The 19,191-nt window shown below is 42.2% G+C and overlaps 1 protein-coding gene across 1 annotated transcript in view; it reads left to right on the top strand.

Annotated features, from left to right (window-relative positions):
- The window catches only part of KCNJ6 (potassium inwardly rectifying channel subfamily J member 6), a 345,200-nt gene extending 326,803 nt beyond the window's left edge, over positions 1-18,397 (top strand). The window contains exon 4 of the mRNA XM_070796866.1: positions 208-18,397. Within this exon, the coding sequence (XP_070652967.1) occupies positions 208-533 (326 nt within the window). The 3' untranslated portion in view covers positions 534-18,397. The remainder of the gene's footprint in view (positions 1-207) is intronic.
- The last annotated feature ends 794 nt before the right edge of the window (positions 18,398-19,191 follow it).

Genomic DNA, 19,191 nt, shown 5'->3' with positions numbered 1-19,191 from the left:
AGTCAGATCTGTTCCTCCCTGTTACAACAGCCTATGCAGGTCACAGTCTCAACACTACACGCAGCAGTACTGCCCAGCTCCCTGAGCCCCCTGGTCAGTGGGAAGCCTGCACGTGCACACACACACACACACATACACACACACTCACACACACACACACACACACACTCACACACACACACACTAATGCTTCTACTCTCTCTGCAGGGATGACGTGCCAAGCTCGAAGCTCCTACATCACCAGTGAGATCCTCTGGGGGTACCGATTCACACCTGTCCTGACGCTGGAGGATGGGTTCTACGAAGTCGACTACAACAGCTTCCATGAGACCTACGAGACCAGCACCCCATCTCTCAGTGCCAAAGAGCTGGCCGAGTTAGCCAGCAGGGCCGAGCTGCCCCTGAGCTGGTCTGTCTCCAGCAAACTCAACCAACACGCAGAACTGGAGACTGAGGAGGAGGAAAAGAACCCTGAGGAGCAGACAGAGAGGAATGGTGACGTGGCAAACCTAGAGAATGAATCCAAAGTTTAGTCCCCGGGCCCGGGGCTGCCCTTTCTCCTCTCCAACCCCCACGCCCCACCCCCCGCAACCTTCCCTTGTCTCTCATTCTCTTTCTTTTCTGTCTCTTACTCTGTTCTTTCCTTATATTTAAGTTTGGCATTACCAGGAAACAAATCTTCAAGGTGTAAAATATCTACCTGCCCTCTCAGTTAATTCAGATTGACGAGGTAGCTTGCAGATTGGGTTAAGGTGATATATGCCCTCATTTGTGGCCCCAGCCTGGTCTCCTCCCGGGATAGGGCACATCTGACTAGAGATTTACGCTACTCCCCTGCATGTGTTGTAAAATAGCAGATCACTCAAAAGAGTGCATCAAAGAGTTTCCCTGGGATATGACGAGGAAGGTCTCTGGTGCCTATTCATTCATGCAGTGAGACATGGAGTCGAGCCCTCCGTTTTACACATCTCAATAAATTTCATCCACGGGGCGAGGTGCTTGCCCTCTGTGGGCGTTGCAGTTATAGGACCCAGGTGAGGTGAAGACAAAGCACTGTACATATATATGCCTTATGTAATTATTTTCTTTTGCAGTTAGTAATAAAACCCAGCATGTACAAAAGTACTGTAGAACACAACTTCTAAATACTGTACATAGATGTAAAATCAATGTAGGTTTAGATATATAACTTTAGAAATAAGATTAAAAAAAATGATCCCCAAAGTACAGTAGGCATTTCTGTTCTGATGTCTCTGTTTTCTGGATTTCTTTGATCCCATCGACCGCTGGCCCGTTAGTGCATGGCCTTCGTTCTGTGTCCCAGACTGGCAGCCGTTTGGGTACCTCACTGACCCCTTTCGTTGACTCTAATAAGCCATAGGTCTGGGGGAAGTTTGGAGGTCCAGTAGATGGCAAAACTCATCACCAATATGCTGATATACTGTGAAATGTTTACAAAACTGAGGTCTCTTTTTTAAGACTACAAGGACCTCACTGATTAGCTTGGGGCAGAATTTCAGGAGGAGAACATGCTCTGGCATGCCACCAATGATGTGCATTTTTTTTGTTTCTTGTGTGTGTGTGGGTTTTTTTTCCTTCTTTCTTTTGGGGGGTGGGGTGGAGGGGTAGGGGTGACTACTCTTCGAAGCCTGTGAGATCTTCATTCCCTGGCCAGGGATTGTACCTGGGGCCCTGCAAGGGGAGGGGTGCCAAGGCCTAACCATGGGACCACCAGGGAATTCCCATCGGTGATGTGTTGATGCTTTTCCAGTGAGTTTCGCCCTTCGTAGAACCGTAGTTTGAGAACCTTTTCTTCTACAAAACCACTGACTCTCCTACTGTTTCCACTCTATAAACACAGTTTAAAGACGAGACATGGTAAGTTTGTAAAAGATGGTTTGGGTCTAAAGTCATGAAATTCACGATGGCATGCAGTGGGCAAAGTATATTACAATCACTGCTCTCACACACCTTGACTCCATCTGACACCCTTCCTGTACCTAGGGGCTTAGCCGTCAGAATTCCTTGCATTGGTATTTATGATGATGATGATGATGACATTACCAGAGCTCAGTATTCAATGATTAGATCAACAATCTTAGTGATGGTCTAATAAAGAATCGCTCTAGAGTATGCCACAGGTTAGAGACTATAAATTCAAAGTGTCTCCCAGTCAAAGAAAATGACCAAAAAAATGACAGTCTTAATTCGTTTTAATCTGCAAAGGTAAATGAAAAAAGAAAGAAAGAAGAAAGGAGAGAAGGAGGGAAGGAAGGAACAATATTTTGTACTGAAAATCTAATTTTCAAAAATGAAAAATATTTCAAATGAAAAAATAAGAGTAAGAAGAGAATCTTAGACAAAACCTCAAGGGCAGGTGGAGATTTTGCACTGAAACAGATCTTTCGCGTTAATTTTGCATTTATAACCTGTGTGTTCCCTAACACAACCATCCATCACAGATATTCATTGACTGGATCCAAGTTCATTTTCAGCTCCTACAGCTGTGCTCAGTTTGAGGCTTTGCACCGTGGAGGTTGCAGAGCTCAAACTAGCTGCCCTTCCCTGTTGCCCTTGCCTTCCCTAACCAGATAGCACAGGCCTTCACTGTAGTTTGGGGACCTCGTGTACTAAAAAGCATGGCCCAGAGATAAGGAAAGTAACTCCTAAGTTTGACATGGCGGGGGAGGGAGGGTGTCTCTCTTCTCCCACTTCTGACACCTTTTATCAAGACAACTACGTCTTGGCTCTGATCATATGGAAAACAAAACTGTTGGCCGTAGCTCTTGCCTCTTTGCCAACATTTCCCTTTTTGCATTGACTATGTGTTAGTTTTTTTCATTCCACACACCCCAAAAAGGAGGTTGTAGTTGAGGAGGAGGGAGCCCCGTGTGTCTCTTGCCAGGCTGCAGGGAGGCACTGTGGCCTTACCTCACTGTAGCCTTAGACAGGGCACTCTTGCCTTGGGGACGCTAACCCTGCAGCACCAGGAGTTGCAGGGAAAGGCGTGGTAGCACAAAGCAAGATCAGCTGGGGCTGCAAGAAGTCTGCTAACGTAGCTCCTGGAGACTCAGCGGGCCTTTCCAAATGCTTTACTAAGACTTGAAGGACAAAACACAGACTTGTCTGGTTGGGGTGGGGCCCCTTGCGCACAGCTGAGCAAAGAGCCTTAGCAACTCTTTGGGCAGACACAGTGTCAGTTCTGTGTCTGTGACAGGACACCCAGGTGTGAGGCCTTTCCCCTTTTCTCACTGTCTTTGGTGTCAATGTGGTTGGAGATGGAACACGAACCAAATCTCGTTTTTGTAATGTGAGCCTCTGAATCTTTAAATGATGATGCTCCAGAAGAACCTTTTATTAGAATGTCCTTATCAAACATGTCTATTTTTCTACAATTGTTGCTAACACAGTTTAACAGTGTATTTTGTGTCAACTGTTAAGATTTGGAACTGAAAGAAGCTCATTAAGACTGAATTTTCTAAGTAGCAAGTATTGAAAGGTGTTTTTCATTGACAGTCCGGCAAAGCTGACTACAGTTTCTACCCATTCTCTTCCACCATATCCAGTCTCCGATCACTCAGTCCCTTGTTTATTTCCATAGGAAATCCAGCATTATTGAAATAAATAAGCCTATTTTAATCCTTCAATATTCATAATGAATGAGGATCACTCTCAACATGATATTTTGATCTGTCCGGCAGCATATTTGAGTCCCTTTCCCATAAAAGCATGGCTGTATCATTAGCCAGATAAGAATTTTAGACTAAAGGGTTACAACTTGCCACAGCTGACCCCAATCTGGAGAAAAGACAGACTCAGCTGGAAGCATGACCTCCCCAAGGGCTGCTGAGACCCTCAGATTCTCGTTGCCACCCACCCCAACATGCTTTCCAACTAGAAGATCACCTGTTTATGTCAGCTTTATGTAACGAATAAAATCATTTATATTTCTGGATGTCCCATGGGCAGACTATACTCTTTTGGATTAACACCCTTGTGATCCCTGTAAGGTCAGGTCATTGCTTTTCAATCTCTTCAAAATACGGCCTTCTGGCCTGGTTTGGTCCAATACATAGACACTCTAGGTCCGCGGGAAGGAAATGTCTCTTTCCCCACCCCCTTCTTCCATCCAACCCTCTCTTTTGCTGTTTCCCTCATTCTCCAGTTCTAGTTCCATCGATTTAGGTTAGTATCTTATGTTCCTGAATATTAATTCCAGCCACTGTATCTAAAAAGTTCAGCCTATTTCTAAAGCACAATTTTCTCTTGCCGGTTTAACCAAACGAAGGCTCTAAAATGTCTATTTCTCATGATACTCTATAATTTTAAAATTACTTATGACTTTATTTAAAAGCCTAAGTTTTGAAGTTTCCAAGCAACATTCCTGTTTTTCTCTCCCTAAGTTTTCCTACTTTTCTCCCCCTTTGCTTTTGTACTTAGGTTGAAGTCACTATCTTTGGGATATTCAGAAAGTGTTTATGAATGTGGGTGCCAGTGGACAAAAGCTCCATTCAATAACTATTTGAACTCACCGAAAGAATGTGAAATTATTTGACTTTGGTTAGCTAAGTGATTCAAGATAAAAAATAAAATAAAATATAGTCGTTTCCAAAAGAGCTTGCCAAGCTAGTCTGACTAGTTTTCAGTCTTGCCGTGACTTGGGTGATGCTCTGATTCAAAAGAGTCCTAAGGGCAGTTGAAAGTTAAATGTTTACACAGATGGTGAGCTTTGTCTATCATTTCTTGTCAGTGGATGGCTATGAAGTAAAAAAATATAAACAGTAGATACCTAATAAATGTTTCATTGATATGGCATTACAACAGAGTCAATTAATAACATCTTGTTTCTAGATTTTATGGCCAACCTGTATTTATGCAAATGTCATCCTTTAATTCAAAATGGAGTAAAATGCACCTCAGAGAGCTTCTGGATGTAGTGTCATCTAGAAGTCAAAACTTGGTCAGGCTACTATTTGATTTTGACAAAATGCAGTCTGGACGATAATAACAAAACAGCAGAACCCCCTACACTGTGTAGTGTTTGGGGCATTCACGGCACTTTCATGAATTATCTCATTTAATTCTCATCTACCATGAGAGCTTGAATATTATAATTTACACTTTACGGATGGAAAACTAGGGTTTGGGCAAGCTGAGTAATATCCTTGAGGCCGCAAGTCCAGTTAATTACAGATCCTGGTCTCAAATCCACGTGCAAAATAAAAGAAAGCAAAGGATATTTAGCGACATGTAACAATTACATCAAATTCAAATTTATGTATCCATAAATAAAGTTTTCTAGGAACACAGGCACACCCATTTGCTTATGTGTTGCTATGACCCCTTTCACAATACACAGCAGAGTTGAGTTAATTAGCCAGAGGGCCCATAGCCAGAAGACTAAAGTATCTACTATCTGACCCTTTACAGGAGAAGCTTGCCAATCCCAGCACTGTACTGTTAAATACTATTAGTACCATTAAATACTATTGCATATTGTACTGTACTGTTCAAAGATTCCTGGGCAACGTAGAATAATGATGATCTTTTCCAGTATAAATCTATTTCCAGTATTGTGCATAGGTTTATTTGAGGAAAAATAACTTATTTTTTAATGAGAGACAACTGCTTCACAGTTGTCTGTTTCTTTGAGCTGAGTCTCAAAGAAAAACTCTTTCCTTATTATAACCATTTCCCCAAGGGTGGTAAATAGAGTAAATAGTGAGGCAAGATTCAGTGGCAACTTCAGAAAGTGATATGGTAAAACTACTATATTAAAAATTAAAACTAATGAGTGATTTTTTTTATCAGAATTCCCAGTTATTCCTTCACTGAGCTATTGCTTCACTGATATTCACAGGAGTTTAAATACGGAAATGGTTGGGTCCCAAGTCTCTGTGGAGTGGGATGGCCTGGATTTGCAGTGGTTGCCACATGTCCAAACAAATTCCCCTCCCTACCTGCCTTCCCTCTCATGCCTTCTTGGAACAGAACTAACTAGACTACTGAGCTGTCTCTCCATCTTTCCCTGCCAGGTTCTTCTAGCCCACAGTTGATCAATATGATAAGAACCCTGAGCCACCACTCCTGTTTAGTTGCACATGTTCTGGCTCCCTCTAGCTACTCAGCTAAAAGGTTAACATGCGAATAAAAACAAACAGGTCCTTTGGAAAAATGCTCAGGAAGAAACAGAGGTGTAGTGAAAGAATTGGTGTGTTGTTTGCTGCCTTCTGAATCTGAAGTACAAGATAAAGACTGGTAACTACAGAAATATTGGATCAAAGAAATTCAGACATTGGGGTTTTGAGATAAATCAATATTAAATGACACTCTTTAGTATCACCAGACTGAACTCACTTGCATTCTAAGGGAACATTTTCAAAGCCAGACATAAGTCAGCCAAGCCAGGTTTTTCTCCCATTTAGTTCTACTGAAAAAATACATCAAGTTCTCTTACAAGTGCTTTCCTGGAAGTTAGGTGGGAAAGAAAAATTTTTGTAATAAATTATTGTGATATTGCATTGCTGACAGGTAAATGATGGAAACTGGGATGGATTTGGTCCTGTGTTTGAAACTAGGTGATGGGATCTGCAATCATGCAAAAAGCTTGCAATCTTGCAGTTGTGTGGAACAGCATAATAACTAAGGAGGAGAGAAAATATCTCAAAGTTCAGCACCATAAAACTTAAGTAAATGTTAAAAGGAGTCAAACTTTTACTTGGCCCCATTACCTTGGTGAAAGAAAGCTTCATGCAGCCACCTAATTCAAATAGAAGAGGGATGGGGGAAGGAGGAAAAAATATTTAACACTCACAAGAATAGCTCACTGAAGTAGCAACATGACTAAGTGATTGAGATTTATCACCAGTGAAAATGTTACTTAAAAATTATTCTTAGACACCACACCCCTAGACATCCATTTTAACGTGTTCTGTGGTCAGTTAGAGAATTGTGACCACATAGGCAACAGAGCTTGATTTCAGGGAACTAAATTGTTTCTGCTCCAAAAGTATAATCGACCATTTCAAGATTAAGGCTACCCACCCCCTGTATTAACACCAATCATGAATGCTGTGATATCAACCAGTCAATCTTTATAAGAACATGAAGGGCTGTTTCTCTCAGGCAGTGTAAATATCTGCTACCAACAGGCACTAGTAAAATAAGCACCTAATGCATCATCATACCTAAAGTTCTAATAGAAAACATAAAATATCCAACCAGAGGAACAAGACATCCCAGGAGCCTAAGATGGAATCTTGGGTTACTAAAACCCCAGTCCAAACTGAACGCCTTATGGAGTACATCAACGCTGGGTCTATCACAGCTAAACACAGCTAGCAGAACTGGATCAGCTGGAGGGCAGAGATCTGGGTTCCCAACAGCTATGAGATTAGAACCTCTAGGTGTTTAACCGGGCAGCTTAGAGAAAGAGTTGGAATACTGTTCACAGATTCCATCATAGCAAGTATCTTTCTGGCATCATCTCTCAGCCTGGCTGACTTGGGGGACACATATGAACCACACCTTCCCTTGCCCCTTGGCTCAGCCTTGGGTAGTGCAGAAGCCTTAGTCATATTCACCACCTCTGTGGGTGAGTCCTTCCCTCCAGTCCTGGTTTCTGCCCATCTAACTGATGACAACTCCCCCAGAAGCGTCTGCTGGGAACACTGCATCTTTTGAGCTTGACTTGGCCAGCACTCTTGACCCCACAGAGCACCCAAGTGGCTCAGAGATGATAACCCTTCCTAGAAGAACTGAAATAAGACCTTCTGAGTCCCCTGTGCACAGGGATGCCCCTAACATAAGTAACTCAAAATTAAGCAGTAGGCAACTGCTTAATTAAGCAGTAGGCAACCACTCTGGTACTCTTGCCTGGCAAATCTCATGGACAAAGGAGCCTGGTAGGCTGCAGTCCATGGGGTTGCTAGGAGTCAGACACGACTGAGCGACTTCACTTTCACTTTTCACTTTCGTGCATTGGAGAAGGAAAAGGCAACCCACTCCAGTGTTCTTGCCTGGAGAATCCCAGGGACGGGGGAGCCTGGTGGGCTGCTGTCTATGGAGTCGCACAGAGTCGGACACGACTGAAGCGACTTAGCAGCAGCAGCAACACATAAAAAAGAAAGCGTAAAGTCCCAGAGAGTTCTCATTTCCGTGTTGATTACCTCACTGCTTTATTTTGCTTTTTACCTAATTCTTCAGCCTCTAGAAATTGTCGCGTTTTGGTATCCCAGGGCCTAGAGTACATACTTGATTGCCTCATCCAGCAATTTCAGCCATCTCCCAAGATGATCTGACCTGTCCCCTCTTTTTAAGTGAGGAGTCTTGATGTGTTCAAATCCACCCCACAACCAAAAAAAAAAAAAAATGCCAGCCAGGTCAAAAAATTTTGCATCTCTTTCCCTTCCTCTGGAAGAGCCACCAAATGTGACAGCAAAGTCAAGGATCTTCTTTTTATTTGCAAGGAACACGTCTGGATTGCCACACTTGGAGACCCAACTTAAGCTGTCCCCCAGGTGCCCACAGAGTTTTTACATCACTGCAAATGGTCATCCAAGCACTCTACCCAGCTCCTCTTTCTGAATTTCCTTCCTCAGCAACCTCCAAAAGCCAGATTTCCTAGCACCTTCCTCTGAGTATTCATTCCATTCTTGAGCAGCAACTGAGAACCCATTGTGTGACTGCTAAGTCTCTTCTGTCGTGTCAGACTCTGAGACCCCACGGACTGTAGCCCATCAGGCTCCACTGTCCGCGGGGTTCTCCAGGCAAGAATACTGGAGTGGGTTGCCATGTCCTCCTCCAGGGGATCTTCCTGAGCCAGGGATCGAACCCACATCTCTCACTTACATCTCCTGCTTTGGCAGTCGGGTTCTTTACCGCTGGTGCCACGTGGGAAGCCCATTACTGGGGTTAATCCTATCTCTTACTTCATTGTCTACCACCAGTTTTAATTGAACACGTAATATATTCATGGTCGGATTACCTGAGACCAAAACGTAGAATATTTTGCTCATACCCCATAGACATGAGACATTGAGGGCTCAAGTGTGATGCTTGGGCATTTTGACATCAGCCCATTACTGAATGGAACATCAGTGAAGTCTTGTGCCCAAGAGAAAGCTGGACTTTTCCAGGGCAATTTTCTTGTCCTTGTGACGAGGCTGGCCAGCTTGCCAAAGATAGTTACAAATATCTATTCAGCCTGATGATTCTTCATCTAAAACGAGAGCCATGCAGGAACAACGGTGAGCTCTCACACGCATGCAGGTTTCTGACATGGTGACTCAGACACCTGCCTGTGAACAGTGGTCTTTCCTCTGCCGCCATCTGCACAGACTGTGCCCTGGGGAAAAACCTGGCCCCCATGTGGTGCCTGGTTACCCAGATCATGCATGGCTGCTGCCATGGCAACTGCAGCCTACCAGCATGGACCGCTCCACGGAGTCTTTGATGAGAAGTGGCAGAGGCCCCAGAAAGCTGAGGCTCCCCAGGAGTGCTCCTCCTGGAGATAGCCTTGGGGGAACTGAAGATACAAGGGGCAGTGCCCAGGCAAATGGGTATTTATTCAGCATGCCAGGTGTGACGTATTCCTGTCTCACATTCCTACGATGGCACACACTTAGGAGGCCAAAAGGCTCCTTAAAAACTTATTCTTCAAGCCATCATCCCCATGTGCACGCTCTTGCAGTCGAATCACATTTGCCTTTAAAAAGATCCCAAAACCAAAACTAAATTCACATTTTCTGATACATGTCCAAAGAGCCTCCATCTTATTAATCTCTACATAAAAGATAAAGTTTGGTCCAAAACAAGTAGTCAAATAGTGCTTCAATAATAAACCCAAGGACAAACAAAAGAGATTTTTAAATTTTACTTACAAGTTTTTTTAGAAAACCTAATTTCCAATCGGAAGGGTTCGTTTTTGCCCCCAGGATGCAAAGTCCTCTCAACATCGTTTCTCCTTGAACTTGCCATTGTCCATGTGGCTTTGAACCTGAGAAAAACTCCTTTCAGTTCAGTTCAGTCACTCAGTCGTGTCTGACTCTTGGCGACCCCATGGACCACAGCACTCCAGGCCTCCCTGTCCATCACCAACTCCCAGACTTTACTCAAACTCACGTCCGTTGAGTCGGTGATGCCGTCCAACCATCTCATCCTCTGTCGTCCCCTTCTCCTCCTGCCTTCAATCTTTCCCAGCATCAGGGTCTTTTCAAATGAGTCAATTCTTCCCATCAGGGGGCCAAAGTACTGGAATTTCAGCTTCCACATCAGTCTTTCCAATGAACATTCAGGACTGATTTCCTTTAGGATGGACTGGTGGGAATCACCTTGCAATCCAAGGGACTCTCAAGCATCTTCTCCAAAACTCCTTTACATCAGCATGAAAGGTGAAGTGGAATTTAGCTCTGAAGATTTTAGAATTCAGTTCAGTCAGTCTCGGTGACTCCTACTGGAATAAACTATGCTAACCAGAAACATCTCTATAGCAATCTCACTGGACACTGACCTCAGGGAAACTTTGGAGGCGGTGATGCTCAAAATGAGAACTTGCTTTTAGAGGGAAGGTCTTAATGTTCAAATCTCTAAGTCATGCCCACACTCTGCAAGTCAGACCAGACCAGATCCCAGAGTCTGTACTTCACTTGGTCATCTGGCCACATTCAAATGGGGTGCTAGGGGAAAAGTGAGAATTTACCACGACCCGAGCAGTTTGACTTCCATCTTACTTTCTAACACGATTACAACAGGCACCAGCAAGATGTGTGGCCTCTTCTGTGCTTCCTGTTTGTATCTTCATGTGATTTTTCTTTTTCCTTTTCTAAAAGAAAAAAGATTGTGCTAAACATTACACAATGCAGTGGGAGTTTTCAGTCTTTCATAACTAACACATCAGCTGACAAATGCAACACCCCCTTCCCCGCATACATACGTACATGTACACAAATGTACAAGCACTTAAACACACACACACACACACACACACACACATCGTTCCCAATCAGTTATGAGCTATATCAGTTATAAGTGAATTTTCAGAAATCCAAAGCCACTTCTCCCCTGCCCCTCTCACCACCACTGTGGTATTCTTTCTGAAATATACCATACATTGCCCTGAACTCACAGGCAGTGGGTCAGGAAGCAGCCTTTTATTTCACTAGTACATAGGAAACCTGGATTCAGTCTGAGGAAGAGTAGGATTCAGGCCCTGGTTCCATCCCCAGAAGGGCCAGATGGTCTGGACTAAATCAATGAACTGCTCTGAAACTGTTTTCTCATCTTTTTTCCAAATCAACAAACTTTATCGTCTTACTTAGAGTAACTTTAGGTCCACAGCAAAACTGAGCGAAAAATACAGAGACTTCCTGTATACCCCTGTCCCCACAGTATACAACCTCCCCCATTATCAACATCCCCCAGCAGTGGTGACATTTGCTACAACTGATGAGCCTATGTTGATGTATCATCATGACCAAAAGTCCAGTCGTCTACATTAAGGCTCACTCTTGGCGTTGAACACCGTTTGAGTTTTCAGAAATGTGTGGCATATAAGGAACTGAATCCACCATGGTAGCATCATACAGAATAGCTCCACCGCCCTAAAAACCCGTGGTCTGCCTTTTAATCTCTCCTTCCTTCTAAACCGTGGTAACCACTAGTCTTTTTACTGTCTCCTCAGTTTTGCCTTTTCCACAATGACGTATAGTTGGAATCATACAGTACATAGCCTTTACAGATTAGCTTCTTTCATTTAGCAATACACATTTAAGTTCCTCCACATCTTTTCATGGCTTGGTAGCTCATTTCTTTTTAGGGCTGAATAATCCCACATTGTCCCGATGAACTACAATTTATTTACCTATTTACATCCCGAAGGACGTCTTCGTGGCTTCCAAGTTTTGACAATGATGAATAAAGCTGCTATAAATATCTGTGTGCAGGTTTTTTATGTAGACATCGGTTTTGGGGTTTTTTTTTTTTTCCATTTGGTTAAATACCAAGGAACATGAAGGCTGGATCATATGATAAAGCTATGTTTAGCTTTGGAAGAAACTGCCAAGCTGTCTTCGAAAGCAGCTGGACGACTTTGCATTCCCACCGACCACAAATGACAATTCCTCCTGCTCCACATTCTTGCCAGCGTTTGGAGTTGTCAGCATTTTAGATGTTGGCCATTTTAACAGGGACACGCTGATGTCTCGTTGTTTCCATCTGCATTTCCCTGATGATATATGATATGGAGCATCTTCTTGTATGTTTATTTGCCACTGTACTTCTTCTTTGATGAGGTGTCTGTTCAGGTAATTGCCCACTTTTTAAAAGCTTTTATTGGAATATAGTTGATTTACAATGCTGTGTTAGTTTCTGTTGCATGGCAAAGTGAATCAACCATACGTATACATAGACCCACTTTTTTTAGATCCTTTTCCATGTAGGTCATTACAGAGTATTGAGCAGAGCTCCCTGTGCTGTCCAGTAGGTCCTTAGTCATCGATTTTTTATATGTTGGTGGTGGTTTAATCACTCAGTCATATTCGACTCTCTGCGAACCCAAGCACTATAGTCTGCCAGACTCCTCTGTCCATGGAATTTCCTAGGCAAGAATATTAGAGTGGGTTGCCATTTCCTTCTCCAGGGGATCTTCCTGACCCAGGAATCGAACAGGTCTCCTGGATTGCAAGTAGTCTCCTGACTGCCTGAGTGAGGAGAACTGACTTTACTGACTGAGCCACTATTTTGAACACAGTAATAATGTACATACGCCAATTTCAACCTCCCGATTTATCCATTTCTCCCCTCTCCTTCATAACCATAAGATGGGTTTTTGCTCTATTTCTGTTTTGTAAATAAGTTCATCTGTACCAGTCTTTTAGATTCCACATATATAAGCATTGTTATATGATATTTGCTTTTCTCTGACTTACTTCAGTCAGGGTACCAGTCTCTGGGTTCATCCATGTTGCTGAAAATGGCATTATTTCATTCTTTTCATGGCTGAGAAATATTCCATTGTATATACGTATCACATCTTCTTTATCCATTCCTGTCAGTGGACACTTAAGTGGCTTCCACGTCTTGGTTGTTGTAAATAGTGTTCTAACAAACACCGAGGTGAGTGTATCTTTTCGAATTACAGTTTTCTCTGGTTGTATGCCCAAGAGTAGGATCACTGGATCATATGGCAACTCTATTTTTAGTTTTTTAAGGAACCTCCATACTGTTCTCCAAAAGGGTGGTATCAATTTACATTTTCAAGAGTGCAAAAGGGTTCCCTTTTCTCCACACCCTCTCCAGCATTTACTGTTTGTAGATTTTTTTGATGATGGCCGTTCTGACCAGAATCGTGTTGATTCGCGTGTCTCTGACAATTAGTGACGTTGAGCATTTTTACATGTGCTTTTTGACCATCTGCATGCCTTCTTTGGGGAAATGTCTATTTAGATTTTCTGCTTACTTTTATTGAGTTGTCTGATTTTTTGTTATTGAGCCAGATGAGCCATTTGTATATTTTGGAGATTAATCCCTTGTCAGTCGCTTCATTTGCAAATATTTTCTCCCATTCTGTGGGTTGTCTTTTCACTTTGCTTACGGTTTCCTTTGCTGTGCAAAAGCTTTTCGGTTTGAGTCCCATTTGTTTATTTCTGTTTTTATTTCCATTACTCTAGGAGGCGGATCAAAAGATCTTGCTTCAGTTTATCTCAAAGAGTATTCTGCCTACGTTTTCCTCTAAGAGTTTTAAATTATCCAGACTCACATTTAGGTTTTTAATCCATTTTGAGTTTATTTTTGTGTGTGGTATTAGAGAATGTCTAATTTTATTCTTTTACGTGAAGGTGTCCAATTTTCCCAGCACCTCTTATTGAAGAAACTTTTTGCCCTTGTATATTCTTGCCTTCTTTGTCATGCTGCTGCTGCTGCTGCTGTTGCTGCTAAGTCGCTTCAGTCATGTCCAACTCTGTGCGACCCCATAGCCGGCAGCCCACCAGGCCCCGCTGTCCCTGGGATTCTCCAGGCAAGAACTGGAGTGGGTTGCCATGTCCTTCTCCAATGCATGCATGCATGCTAAGTCGCTGCAGTCATGTCTGACTCTGTGCGACCCTATGGACAGCAGCCCTCCAGGCTCCTCTGTCCACAGGATTCTCTAGGCAAGAATACTGGAGTGGGTTGTCATAGATCAGTAGAACATAAGTGTGTGTGTTTAATCTCTTTGCCCATTTTTTAATCAGATTACTTCTTTATTGTTGAGTTTTAAGAGTTCTTTGTACATTTTGGATAATAGCGCTTTATCAAATGGGTCTTTTGCAAACATTTTCTCCCAGTCTGGGATTTGTCTTCTTACTCTGTTGACAGTGTTTTTGCAGAGCAGAAACTTTTAATTTTAATGAAGACCAGCTTATCAATTTTTCCTTCATGAAATACACCTTTGGTGTTGTATTTTAAAAGTCATTGCCATACCCAAGGTCATGTAAGTTTTCTCATATGTTCTCTGGTAGAAGTTTTATAGTTTTGCATTTTGTATCTAAATCTATGGTCCGTTTTGAGTGAATTTTGTGAAACATGTAAGGCTTGTGTTTAGATGCATTGTTTTTGAAATATGAATGTACAGTTTTATTCCAGCACCTTTATTGAAATAATTGTCTCCATTCCACTGCCTTCACTCCTTTGTCAAAGATGAGTTGACTGTATTTATGTGGGTCTATTTCTGGGCTCTCTGGTCTGTTCCACTGATCCAGTTGTCTGTTCTTTCACCAGTGCCACACTGTCTTAATTACTGTAGCTTTATAATCAGCCTTGAGACGGGGTAGTGTCAGTCCTCCAAGTTCAATTTTCTCCTTTAATATTAGGTTGGCTACTCTGGATCTTTTGTTTCTCTGTACAAACTGTAGAATCAGTCTGTCAATTTCCACAAAACAACTTGCTGGGATTTTGACTAGAATTGCATTGAATCTATCATTCACTTTAGGGAGAACTGACATCTTGACGATATTGACTCTTCCTATTCATAAACATGCACTATGTCTCCATTTATTTCTTTCATCTTTATATCTTTCATCAGAGTTTTGTAGTTTTCCCCATGTGTATTTTGTTAGATTTAAACCTAAGTGTTTTATTTGGGAGAGTCTTCATGTAAACAATGGTGTGCTTTTTATTTCAAATTCTGCTTGTTCATTGCTGCCATACAGGTTTTGTATATTAACCCTGTATCCTGCAACCTTGCTATAATGGCTTATTAGTTGCAAAAAAAAAAATTTTGGTTGATTCTTTCAGATTTTCTGTATAGAAAACTACGTCTTCTGAAAAGAGAAATTTATTTTTTCCTTCTCAATTCCTCTAAGCACTTCTTTGAAGGCATCACACAAGTTTTGATAAGTTATAATTCCATTTTCATTTAGTCCAAAATATGTTTTAACTCTCTTGAGATTCCTATTTACCTGTATGTTATTTAGATTATGTTGTTGCATTTCCAAGTACGTTGAGATTTTCCACCTATCTTTCTGTATTGATTTCTAGTTTAATTTCATTGCGGTCTAAAACAGACATTGCACAACTTCTGCTCTTTCAAGTCTGTTAAGGTGTGTGTTACAGCCCAGAATGTGGTTTATCTTGGTGAGTGTTTCAGTTGAGATTGAGGAGGAAATGTGTCTGCTCTTAGTCTCATCTTGTTCAGCAAGCCTTTGAATCCCACATTTTTCGCTTCTGTGACTCTGAGTTCTGGTCTGCATCACCATCAGATCTGGTGTACTCCATCCTTACACTAACTAAGCCCAAGATGATTTAGATTTAAGTCTTAGACGCTTTTAAGAGTGTCACTGATTCCTTTGCAGGTGGCAGTGAAATTTCATTACCATCCATGCTTGTCACCAGCACACCCTCACCAACTACATTCTTCTCTCTTTTACTTCCTATAGCAAATAGACAAGCTATAAGTGTGAGTTGGGTGCCTTCTAGACAACTGTTCACTTCAGTTCAGTTCAGTCACTCAGTCGTGTCTGACTGTTTGCAGTATTACTAAATAAGCACTATACTCTCCTCTACAGTAAAAAAAAAAAAATGCCCTAAGGAAATATAGTGTCTTTGATAGAAAATAAGTGCATGCCCACATCTTGCATGTTCATCCATGAACAGCTTGAGCAGCCCCAGCAGGTTATTGACAACTTCCTTTTAACCTGAATGCTGCTCTACCTTCCCTGAAGCAGGCATCCAGGACCCCAGGCTAGCCCAAAAAAAAAAAAAAAAAAAAATTGATACTAAACAACACAGAACATAATTAAGGCGGCAAAAAGCTTAAACCATAATACCATTTTCATTCAACTGCTTTATTTCAACCATATCACCCTCTTCCTCTCTTATTTGAAAGATAATTCATGATATTTGCCTTTTCTAACAAAATAGCACAATAATAAGGCCAAAAACATTACTATGGCCCTGTAAAATGTGAGGTGGTTCTGTGAGCCACTTCATAAGATAGAAAACTATTCTGGAAAAGTCAATAGATCAAAAGTGCTCAGCAGTGCCTAAACTTTAATAATCTTTTTAATCTGAACCTGTGAGATTGAGGAGAAGTCTTAATCTGGTTTGAGCGTTCATGTTTGTTGACATCCATGTTTCTATGGACCTGGAAGTTCTCATTCCACCACCACATAGAACTGTCAGGAACTAATGTACAAAACAAAGCCCAGGCGCTCCTGGGACCAAGTCATCAAGGTAAGGTGTCACCGGGCTGCACGTGGGTGTTCCAGGTACGGCGTTTCGATTTCTGTTCCTAGAAAACGCTGTTTTCTAAACAGAGATTCAATTCTGTTCCCAGAAAGTCTTTAAAACTTGAGTTTTTGATAAATCTCACCTACAGAGAAATAAAATGTTTCGTTTTCAAGGTGCATGAAGTTCACCAATGCTGGGAGCAGGTATACACTTGTATTTCCATTCTCAGGGATGTAAGTCACTGACGAGATAAAGAAAAAACTCCACTCAGAATATTCTGGAAGTGGATGCCCCATAGTTAATTGTCCTAAACCTACATGTGCTGGACTGAGTATTGGCCATGAACGGTTGCAGTGCAGTGGGTGATGTCCTAGGCAAGTTACCCTGAAGACTCTAAGAAATGGTGACTTCCTCTGCCCTCAATAAGCCTACAACCAACCTCATGGCTACCAGCTCTCTACATGTGACAACACGTGCTGAGTGCATCAAGCCACACGGAAGCCCAGTGAGCAAATAGTGACTCGCACTTTACAAATGAAGATATTAAGGCATAGAGGGAAATTAACATACTCTAGCCTTCAGAATAAGACAACCTAATATAGAGGGTATACCAACTGTTCTGAAATTTAAAGAAAGCAGGTCAGCTTCCATGTAAGTCCTCGGGAATGGTTTCCTGGGAAAGGAAGAGACGGGACATTCATCCTGATATTCCTTGAGACTAAATGGGATTCGGAATATAGAGATCCGGGAGGGAGGGCTTTCCTTGAAGTTTGAGGAGTCAGCATGAGAGAGGGTCCAAAGCTAGGCAAACACAAATCAAGACTGGGAGATGGGAGCCAGGTCAGCCTAGATGCAGAGAGAGAACTTATTGTAGGATTTGATAAAATATGCATTTTGAAAACTGGTGCTAAATTGTAGAAGACTTAGGATTCCAGGTTAAGGAACACAGACCACAGAAAGAATAGCACAGTAGCATTTATTAGTAAATCCACCATTGTGCATAAAAGGCTCTCAAGGCTTTAGGATTGAGTTGTTTTTTTTAAGAATGACTTTTACTGGGAAAAAAAGGCAAAATGTCCTTGACCACACTGTCAAGCGAGTTGAAATGATTCAGTGAATCTGTGGAAAACAATAAATCATTGGTAGAATTTCAATAGCATTTAGTAGTAATCTACATGTCCAGCAAAATCATGAAACAGGAGTAACTACAAAAGAGATTTATAGATACTAAAAATACAAGGCAAAAAATGAAGTTTTCCTTGAGCAAAACCAATGATCCTTTAGTGATGAACCGGAAAAAAAAAAAAAAGAAAATGCATTTTTCCAAAACCCTACAAGTCTTCTGACTTTTGCTCCGAATAAGTAACTAGATCAGCTTCTGAAGTCAATATCGCCAACCTTTCCACCACAGTGTTTGGGAAGGAAAGCCAGGTAGGGCACAAGCACTGGTTTGGCTCCTGACCACCTCTCAGTCCTTTTGTAACTCAACTCCAAGTACGTCTGCGCACGGACACCAAGGCGAAAGCATGCGGCGCGCGAAAGCACAAGTTATGTATTGAGAAATCACTACAATGCCAAATTTTTTTAGAATAAAAAAATATATATCTTTAACAACTCTCTGTGTTAGGGTAACTGTTTACATATTGAGGTGTTCCTCCTTTTTTTTGACTGGAACAATAAAAACAAAATTTGATATGGTCTTGGTGTCTTCTTTGTGTGTGTGTGTGTGTGTGCATGTGTTCTACAGGTGGGGACAGGAGTCATTTTTGAAGCACCATAACCTGTCACAGGATCACCCAGGAAGTCAGACCTCCCGCCCATATAAATCAAGAACCGTATCATGGCTTCAGAATAACTCAGCCTCTCTCTTTCTCTTTCTGTGTGTCTCTTCCTCTGTGTCCCTCCCATCTCCCCCCTTCCTCTGCCCATAGTCAGATCCCAGCAACAGGTCAGCCCTGCTCCTTCCCACACCTGCCCAACCAGGTGGGACCCATCCAATACCCGCTAGATCTCTGTACCTCATGAAATATTCAGTTCAGTTCAGTCACTCAGTCGTGTCCACCTCTTTGCAACCCCATGGACTGCAGCCTGCCAGGCCTCCCTGTCCATCACCAACTCCCAGACTTTATTCAAACTCATGTCCATTGAGTCAGTGATGCCATCCAACCATATCATCCTCTGTCGTCCCCTTCTCCTCCTGCCTTCAATCTTTCTCAGCATCAGGGTCTTTTCAAATGAGTCAGCTCTTCGCATCAGGTGGCCAAAGTATTGGAGTTTCAGCTTCAACATCAGTCCTTCCAATGAACATTCAGGACTGATTTCCTTTAGGATGGACTGGTTGGATCTCCTTGCAGTTCAAGGGACTCTCCAGAGTCTTCTCCAGCATCACAGTTCAAAAGCATCAGTTCTTCAGCACTCAGCTTTCTTTATAATCCAACTCTCACTCTCACATCCATACATGACTACTGGAAAAACCATAGCTTTGAC

Source organism: Bos indicus, chromosome 1 (genome assembly GCF_029378745.1).
Source record: "Bos indicus isolate NIAB-ARS_2022 breed Sahiwal x Tharparkar chromosome 1, NIAB-ARS_B.indTharparkar_mat_pri_1.0, whole genome shotgun sequence".
Taxonomy (NCBI): Eukaryota; Metazoa; Chordata; class Mammalia; order Artiodactyla; family Bovidae; genus Bos; species Bos indicus.
This window is presented reverse-complemented; position numbering and strand designations above follow the sequence as displayed.